The sequence below is a fragment of the Chrysemys picta genome, chromosome 1 (genome assembly GCF_011386835.1).
Source record: "Chrysemys picta bellii isolate R12L10 chromosome 1, ASM1138683v2, whole genome shotgun sequence".
Lineage (NCBI taxonomy): Eukaryota > Metazoa > Chordata > Testudines > Emydidae > Chrysemys > Chrysemys picta.
Window position 1 is genome coordinate 246,269,736 of NC_088791.1, and position 9,546 is coordinate 246,279,281.

General features: G+C 45.5%; 1 protein-coding gene across 1 annotated transcript; it reads right to left on the minus strand.

Moving 5' to 3' along the window:
• Positions 1 to 2,504: 2,504 nt before the first annotated feature.
• On the minus strand, positions 2,505 to 8,408 carry SOX1 (SRY-box transcription factor 1). The gene has a single exon (XM_005307598.4). It carries the CDS (start codon positions 5,704 to 5,706, stop codon positions 4,606 to 4,608), a length of 1,101 nt encoding a protein of 366 aa, XP_005307655.1. The 5' UTR covers positions 5,707 to 8,408; the 3' UTR covers positions 2,505 to 4,605.
• Between the last annotated feature and the right edge of the window lie 1,138 nt (positions 8,409 to 9,546).

Consider the following 9,546-nt stretch of genomic DNA (forward strand, 5'->3'; position numbering starts at 1 on the left):
CGCCTTGGTTTGCTGCGCTGAAGGCCGAGGCGATCCCTCCCCCTCCCCGGTCCCCTCCTTCTTGGGCCTCGCCTGGAGGGGTCTCCTTGCCCACGAGCACCTGCCCCGAGTACACGCACAACCAGAGGGTATTGCGAGAGCCGCCCCCCGCCCACCACTCTGCCATGTGGCTCTGGGGTGGGGCTGGGAGGGGGGCAGGGGAAGGGGAAGGAGAGGGAAAGCAAAGGTAGGGGGAGGAGGGGAGAAAGGATGGGGCAGCTCTAACGGACTGGGGGAGATGAGCGGGGGCTAGGGGAGGAGGAAGGGAAGGAAAAAGTCTGGGGGGAGAGGGAGTGGAAGGGAGGAATGGAACAGAACAGGGGGAGTAGAGGGCAGGGGAGTGGGCGGGGGTCGGCAGAGGGATCGGGGCGCAGGGTGGACGGGAATGGGAGAGGGCAGGAACAGGAGCGGCCACCTCATTTCCCCCAGCAAATCACGCCACAAAGCAGGGTGAAGGGAAAGCACTGAAGCAGATGCCGGTGGTGGTGGTGCAGTCCCAGTTTATTGTGTCCCGCCGCCCACCCGGATTAGTTGGGGGTTTCCGGGGAGGGGTCTACTTTCTGAATAAGAAGAAAACGTTATAGCGCGGCCCAGCGCTCAGCGCCCCCCCCCCCCCAAGGGCTGATGTTGCCTGGAGGAGGTAGCACAGCTGGGAGGGAGGGTCCGCGCCCAGCCGCCTGGCTCATCTCTCGGGCTTCCTCTCCCGGCGTGGCGATCGAGGGGCTTTGCTCTGGGTGTCCGCAGCTTTGCGGGTAGATTCTGGAGACCCACCCCCTTTCCAAAGAGAGTATTTGAACGGACCACTTCATACAGCCTGATATCTCCCCCAAGAGCTCAGCGTATTCAGTCGCCAATGTCCCTCCCCCACTTTTACCAGCCCTCGGGCTCCTGCACAGTGCCCTCCCCCCCAGGGGGGAGTGGAGTTTGCGGGAAACCCTAATCCCCAGAGCCCAGCACTGCCCTCACCCCAGCTAGCCGGGCTTCCGAGTCCCCCCCCCCCCCCAACCGTTGGGAAAAGAGCTGCGAGTCAAGGCCAAGTTTGCCTTCTCGTTTGAAGTTTAGAAAGAATCGACCGCCGCCCCCCAGCCTTAGCAAATTATGCCTCCGATCCTGCTGGTCCCTCTCCCCTAAGAGGTCTAGATGAGGGCGGGAGCTAGGCCAGGAGCCAAGAGAGGGACAGCAGTGTCCAGGGGTGGGGGGCAGAGCTGCATCTCTACCCCTGGGGGGAAGCCCTGAATCCAACCCCCCCCCCAAGCTCCATATAACAGATCTCAGTACAAACGATATTCTCCCCTCCGCCCCCTTCTTTTTAGTGCCTGGAATTTCCTCCTTTACTGAAAACGAAATGCGTAGTTTTTAATTCGTCCATATAGGTGATTTTAATAGCTCTGTCAATCATGTTATAGGATGAACATTTCATACATTTTTGATGTAAAGTACTTAATCCATAAATCGTTTAAACCTATCTTTAGTTCTGCATATTAAATTATTCATTTATATATAACTTGCAAAGAAAAGAGCCCGAAAATGAACTATTTTACCATACCTAACCCTATTTTTCCGCCTAACAAAGTTGTTTTAATATTGCTTGTAGATGCTGTCTATAGCCACACACGATTTAAAAAAAAATCAAAGGAGCAAAACCAATAAACCATGAGCAGATAATACATTACATAATCATGTAATTCTCTCTTTGACATTCATGGAGAGGATTTTATTCCCTTGAAAGGAATGCTCGGAATATTCGAAATTTATTTAACTGTATTCGGGGTTGTTCTTTTTAATACCGATAAATTAAAAGTGCAGATATTTCTATTATTTATAGGGCTAATGCTAAATGGGGGAGGGGAAGGAAGAGTGAGGGGGCAGAAAAGGAAGAAAGAAAAGAAAAATCTCACCAAGAGTGGATGGAAATCGTTCTATATTTAGTTTGGAACTGTTCAAATGTTTATTTTCCCAAAAAGGATTATTACATAATTTTAATATGTAGAACAGTGCATACAACAGCATTTCCAAATTATATTTTGTTTATGCAAATTTAGTGGCTTATTTTCTTTCCCCCCTAATAAATCGGAACTTCAGTTACTCTGTAACTCTTAGAGAAAGGGCATGTATCAAGGGTGCACCAAACATTTTAAATATATATACACACCTATAAACACACGCGTGTACATATACACTCATATTGCGCCACGAGGCGAGAAATATGTGTGTGTATGTGTGTGTCGTATTAAGAAATAGTTCAACAGGTACTCAATTTATTCTGCATATTTAAAAGTACAGATGTGATTATTTTAAATTAGAAAGATGTAGGATCATGCTTGGCTAGAAGGAGCACAACTACAGAGCTTTCCCATAAGGTACTGGTTTGTGTGTGCGGTGTTTGTACACTGAACATTTCACAAACCTCCTCTGCTGAAAATCTAAACCTGCACACACAACGGTTTAATAAAGGATCCAAATAGTTACAAAAAGGATTTTTATTACCTTGTTAGAAATCAATAGACATCTTTCAGTAAAATTTCGCAATCACTTTAACGAATGAGTGGTTTAAACAAAATTATCAAAATGACTCCAAAGAGTTACATATGTCAATTGTCATGTTAGCATTATAGTTAAAGTGCAATCTCTAATACGGACCGAACCCGCTCCTTATTAACCAACTAACATTGCCCCATTTTTGGATGGATAAATTACTTATTCACCACCAATAAAAAGATGCTCTAAAGCCTGCTGTAACGATGTTTCCACTCTGGATGTTAAAATATTTCTTTTTCTTTTTTGTTTAAATATGTTACGACTAATTTCAAAATTTATTTGCTACAATATGATTTTTAAATGCAATACGGAGTGCTGTCGTTACTATTAAATGAAGTTTACAGCAAACTTTTAATTCCAGAATATCGCAAGGTACCGATAAACACGTAGAAAAAAATATAATAATTTTTCAAAGCATTAAACAACATCAGGATCCTGTTAGGAACAAATACATCATTTTTGCTTGACAGCTTTTCACACCAGTTGTTAAGAACTTGCATTCCAGTTACACAGGATTTGTGTGTGTGTGTGTGTGTGTGTGTGTGTGAAGTCCAGCGTTGTTTGCAGCCCCCTCGGGGGAGTTGGGAGGGCCAGGACTTCTTTTAATATTTTTGGTACAGAGATTGTTTTTCATTACACTCAAACCCAATCAGTTTCTCTTGCAATTGTTGTGGTGATTGGAGAAGAACTTGTGCACACGCTGTAGCCTTTGCATCCCTCCGGGACAAGGTTTCCAATTCCCCATCGCTGCTGGGATCCCCAGTCTGAAATCTGAGGGAAAGGGAAGGCAGACCGTCCAGACCTGAGAAGAGCCCCTAACCTAGTTCAAGGTGGAAAAGTTTCCTAGCCATGAAGTCACTCCAGGTTTGGACAGTCAGTTCCACAAATAAAATAAACAAAATGAACCATGAGTACTATGGAAAGTATTTTAATAGGTCGCCTTCTTAACAATACTTAACAGCTATTAAAATAATCTTTAAAAAAAAGCTACACCACTTTTGTTACTTTCATCCCTTCAGTTTTATATAGATGGTGAGAAATCTAAACACAATACGGGATTTGTTTTCTGTTATTTTCTGATCATATTTTTTAAATTCCTTTTCAATTTCTAGGTTTACCGGTTATATTTTAAGGCATACCATGCGTATAAAATTAGTACCTTTCGGGTTTATTGAAAAAAAAAAACAGGTGACTTTTTCCACTTTGAAATTTATTTAACTCAGTATTCAACGAACGCATCCTTAGGAATTTTCTTTAGCAGAAAGGCTTTTTAGTAAACTATATACACAATTCCCTCGTAACGCCTAAAATAAAAATTAATTCACAATGCATTTACAAGAAACCATATAAAAACAAACAAAACAAAAAATAAAAATAAAGGTACAATAAAGTTTTACAAAACCAAGAATAATGTTGCAGTCGGGAAAAAAGTTTTATAAATAAACGAACAAATAAAACCCCCGCAATAACATCTACAAAAACTTTTACGTGTGGTTTTGGATTTGTCTTAGTACATGTGTAATAAATGAGAACTGTTTCCCCATCAACTTTGTCTTAATTAGGCAATAAAAAGCCTACACAAGAAGCGATCCAAGGAAGAAGCGGGTAACGCTTCTGCGGTATAAAAGTTGGCATCGCCTAGATCTTTGTGTGATTATTCTTATTTTTTTTTGTCTTTTTGTGATTTTTTTCTCTTTAGCAAATAAAACGCTCTATGCCTCGTGGATGAATGATAAATACTGTACAAAAGTCTCAATAAAACACAGAAGTTCAGTCTAAAACGCAAAAACTAGTTTCAAAAACTAGTCCTAAAAAGGTAATTAGAGCAATCATTACCTTTTTTCTCATTATTAATTATTATTTATTATTATTATTATTATTACAAGAACATCCACACATTTTCTGTACAAAAAGGGAGCCGGCGGGGTGTGTGCGCTGGGGAGGGAAGTGGTGGTGGCGGCCAGGCAGACAGAGGTACCGTTCAGCCGGGTTCAATGCAAGTTTCTGTCCCTCTCCTTCCCTCCTGTCTCAGATATGTGTCAAGGGGACCGTGCCATTGACCCCCGTGCTGGCGCTCTGGTAATGCTGGGGCAGGGAGTGAAGCCGGCTCTGCGCCGCAGCCGGGTCCCCTCCTTCTCCGGCCGGTAAGTACATACTGATCATCTCCCTCAGGTCCCCGGGGCACGGAGCCCGTGAGTGCGAGGTGACAGGCGGGCTCACGCTGGGCTCCGACTTGACCAGCGAGCCCAAGGCGCCCAGAGCTCCGGAGGAAGCCGCCGCCGCGGCAGCGGCCGCCGCGGCCGCCGCGGCCGAGTTCTGGTGTGGCTGGGCGCCGTAGGAGATGGCCCCGTAGCCCGAGGGCGAGGCGCTCATGTAGCCCTGCGAGTTGGAGATGGGGCTGTACTGCAGCGCACTCATGTCGTAGCGGTGCATGGGCTGCGGGTTGTGCGGGTGCGGATGGTGCGGGTGCGGGTGGTGCGGGTGCCCGCCGCTGCCCGGGTGCTGCCCGTAGGCGAGCTGCGCCTCCTGCATCATCGCTGCCGCCGCCGCCGCCGCCGCCACCGAGCCCGGGTAGGCGCCGTTGGCCCAGCCGTTCATGTGCGCGTACCCCCCGCTGGCCGTGCCGCCGGGACTCTCCAGCCGCTGGCCGACCCCGGCGGGGCTCATCCCGACTCCCATGCCCACCCCGACCCCGGCGGGGCCTCCCCCTGCCGAGCCGGCGCTGAGCAGCCCCCCGGCCAGCGAGTACTTGTCCTTCTTGAGCAGGGTCTTGGTCTTCCTGCGGGGCCGGTATTTATAATCCGGATGCTCCTTCATGTGCAGCGCCCGAAGCCGCTTCGCTTCGTCGATGAAGGGTCTTTTCTCGGCCTCGGACATGACTTTCCACTCGGCCCCCAGGCGCTTGCTGATCTCCGAGTTGTGCATTTTGGGGTTCTCCTGGGCCATCTTCCGGCGCTGGCCCCGGGACCACACCATGAAGGCGTTCATGGGTCTCTTGACCCGGTCTTGGTTCGCTTTGTTCCCACCGCCGCCGCCGCCGCCTCCTGCTCCGGTCTGGCCCGTTAGGTTAGTGGGGCCCTGGGCTCCGCCGGGGGAGTGCAAGTCCGTTTCCATCATCATGCTGTACATTCAAGTAGCTTTTTATTTTCCACCGGCACCAAGCATAAAAATATCAAACATAGAGAGCCAAGAAGGAAGGGACGAGAAAAGACAAAAAAAAAAAAAAAAAAAAAAAAAAAAGAGAGAGCACAACCGGCAACACCTTAGGCAAAAACTTTCTCCTTTGAAAACCACTTTCAGGGCTTGCTGGCGATCTGGATTCAAGCTGCTCAAACAGGTGCAAGGCAAACTTGCTGCTTCACTTTGCAAGGAGGAGGAGTGTGCAGAGCACTCAGAAATGTCCTTCTCTCTCTCCGGCACACACACGCACACCCCTCCTCTCTCTCTCTCTCTCTCTCCCTTATTCTTAATAGAGCTATTTTGTTGTTGTTGTTCTTTGCTAACTTCTAGAGAGCTTGTGTGTGACTTGCGTCCGCTGCTCCCAGGTGAACAGAGCAGAAGAGAGAGGAAAAGCCACCGAAAAAAGTAATTAAACGATAACTAAAAAAGAGGGAGAGAGAGTGAGGAGAAGAAAATAGAGAGGAGGGGGAGAAAAAAAACCCCAGAGCCAGAGAGAAGTTGCACAGTAATTTGTTCTCTGTGGTTTCCCTCCTCTTGCCCGGGAGGAATCAGGAGAGGAGGAGCTGGCGAGAGACACACAGAGAGAGGAGTCCAGCAGCCATACACCGCGCACCGAACTGGGATTAAATGAGTTTGCCGTGGCCAATCGGAACGCGGCGGCGGGGGATTATTTGCATGGCGCGCTGAGGAGTGACGTCCGGAGGTGAGAAGTATAAACTATTCTGGGGGTGGAGGGGAGGTTGGGAGGGGCCAGAGTAGGGGTCACGGCTACCCTGCTTTGCCCTGCTAGGTAAAGAGGAGTTAACAGTAATTAAATACCATTATAATCCTGCAACAATAATACCCCTCACTCGAAACACTTAGAGTGCTAGCTACAGAGTCTACAAAAGTCAGGAAATTACAAAGTTATGGATGACATTCTTGCCTTAACTCTGGCAGGTGCGTGTGTGCCTGTGTCAGGACAACATGATGGTGCGTGGTGGGAGACATGAAATGTTTTGTTGGCATGGCTTTGCGTGCGTGTGTGTTCGCTGGAGAACCACGGGAACACACCATCTGCATTCCTGAGCGCTAGCCTTACATTTGAATCTTCTGCCTGCGTGTCCTTAGAGACCACACGCTTCCTTAAATTCTCACTGAACGTTCTCTCACTCCTTTTAAAAGATGGGGGTGGTGAAATGGTTGGGGGAGCCTATATTATTCTCATATATTTACTCAACAGACCTTTTAATCAATCCAGTACATCCATATGAACGCACTTGTTTAAAACCTTCGCAGCTGTTACAGTGGTTTGTATATAGTAGCACACCTCGGTAGATTAATAAATAATATCAACATGCCAGTCCATAACTCGATGTTTACTATGTTAAATGTGGAGTTGAAAAGACAATGGCCCAATCCCGCACCCCTTATTCAGAGAAATCTCCCACGGCTATATCAGCGCAGAGCTCCTAATTGTGTGGTAGAGATCTATCCATTCTTCCTAAGGAGTTATATCTACTGGAGCATTGCCTGAATGATGACTGTAGACTCGGACCATAAATGTTTCTACCAAGTTAATGACATGGCTGTTCCAAGTACTGAAAATATACAAAGGCCTAGTCCATAATACTGTATAGGCTAATCACCTAAATTGCTATCGTTATATATTTAGATCTAGGGGCATTAAAGTACCTGAGACTCCTAAATGTATATATAAACATCTTGTATTTCTATAAAGTAAACATGGACAACTTAATTCTTTGTGAAAACGTTAAAGGGAACATTTTTGTTCCCTGGCTGAGCAGTGAGACAGATTACAGTGATTTTGTATTGCGGTGCAAATAAGGGTGTATAACGAAAGTGACGATATACCCTTAATATCGTCCTGTAAATGCCCATTCTATAGTACAAATAAACATATATGAATCATGATCATAATAATATTTCATCGTGTGGGGGGAAATGTTCACCTGGCATCCCCTCTTTTTCTCCCACGTTATGTGAGTGTTAATTTTCGTGACCCTAATGGCTGTCCAAAGTACAGAAATAATACCACTCACCGCCATTACTGTTATTACTGTAGAACTTTTATATAGTAGGGTTATTATAATATACAAGGCAACAGCATGATGTTCTGTGTCCAGATTAAACAATTTTCATTTTAGATTACTCCACATTAAGTGGTATTCTCCTCACGTTCATTTTGATTAATTTAGAGGAATAATATTACTTTACATACAATTTGGATTAGATGTATGAGGCCTGCTCCTGCTCCCACTATATTCAGTGAGAGTTTTGCCATTGACTTTAATGGGAGCAGGATTCAGGTGCTATTTTGCAATCTGCTGTTTGTTTCTTTGATGCAAAACTTCCCTTGAAGTCATTAGTGAAATCAATGGGAGATTTACTTAACTAAGGATTATAGGATCGGGCCCTCAGTGTTTTAGTAGCCTGTTTATTTTAGTTAATTATAATGAGTTTGTTACATCTGTAGGGGAAAAACAAACCAAACATTTTAGTTGTTTAATAATGTATTTTAAAAGTTAACAATTAATAAGTGTATGTGTGTGGGGAATTGTTTAAGAAATAAATACGTTTCCCCTTTGACAGCTGATAAAGAAAGGAGAGTTGAGTATTGTAATAAACCAATAAAGGCAATGATTTATAAGAAGTTATAACTGTTTTTGTCACTTAACGACCGAGTGATATTTTATTTTTGAAATTAGATTTTAAAATAGCCAAAGACCTGAAAATAAGTTGTATGAAACGGTTTTGGTGCCATCTTTTCCATAGGAATTCGGCAGTTCGTTTAACACATACCCCGAAATCTAACGTTCATCACAGGAAGAAGTTATAATTCTTGGAATTTGGATAACTGACTTTGACTCAGTATAGATTTTTTTTCTCTATCAATCATGTTCTCGCAAATTGTTTCCAAATATGATATTGCCCTTTGTTTCCCCGTGCATTTAAACTGACGGTAGATGTTTAGCCTTGAATTATATATACTGCGCTATTGCAAGTGTTCAAAGCTTCCGCAATAAACCTTTTATGGATTATGTTACTGTGGCCCAGTTGCAGGCACTATGGGTGCCTGCATTTATGAGCGTTAAACTCAAACTGCAGGTGTAACTTGTTGCCAAGTGACAGTTGATTGACAGCTGCTGCGTGTGCCAATCAGGCAGCAGCAGGACACCCAGCGCCAAGACTCCGAGTCTGGCAAAGGGAGAAGAAAAGCCGTACACTAGCTCATCCATAATCTTTCTACGTTCTCTGGAAGCAATGCCACCCCCTCTTCCAGTAAACAAACAAACCTCAAACAATAAAACTCATCGGCTCCTCTCCTTCCACAACAACAAAAATGCCGCAAAGAAAATACCCACCAACAAACCAAACACAAACAGGCAAGGGCGAGGAGCTCTGCCTAGCACTGATGCTATTTGGATGAGGCCATGTCACATTGTGCCATCCCTTTGAGGATCTCAAGGGGAATAGCGCTGTAGGATTGCAGCCCGCACATCCGCATGTCCCCCCGGGACAGACAGCACAGCTAGCTGTGAAGCGACAGGGCTGACTGCGAATCTTTGCACTCACTCCCAGAGCTTCATTGGTGGGTTCATTGGTGTGTGTGTGTGTATCTAGTTTAGCTCCTTGACTATATTTGCACTTCGTTCTTGAGTTTCCTGACAGGAGATTGTGGCGTTCTTGTACAACACCGACTTGGGATAAAGAGCAGCCCAGGGTAGTGAGCGGGCATCTAAGTTCCTGTTCTTTTCTCTGGCCTCACTTCCCACTATGTTGTGGTGG

What these genes read in the sequence shown, in the direction of transcription:
- SOX1 (XM_005307598.4), bottom strand. Translation starts at nt 5,706, where the DNA reads ATGTACAGCATGATGATGGAAACGGACTTGCACTCCCCCGGCGGAGCC.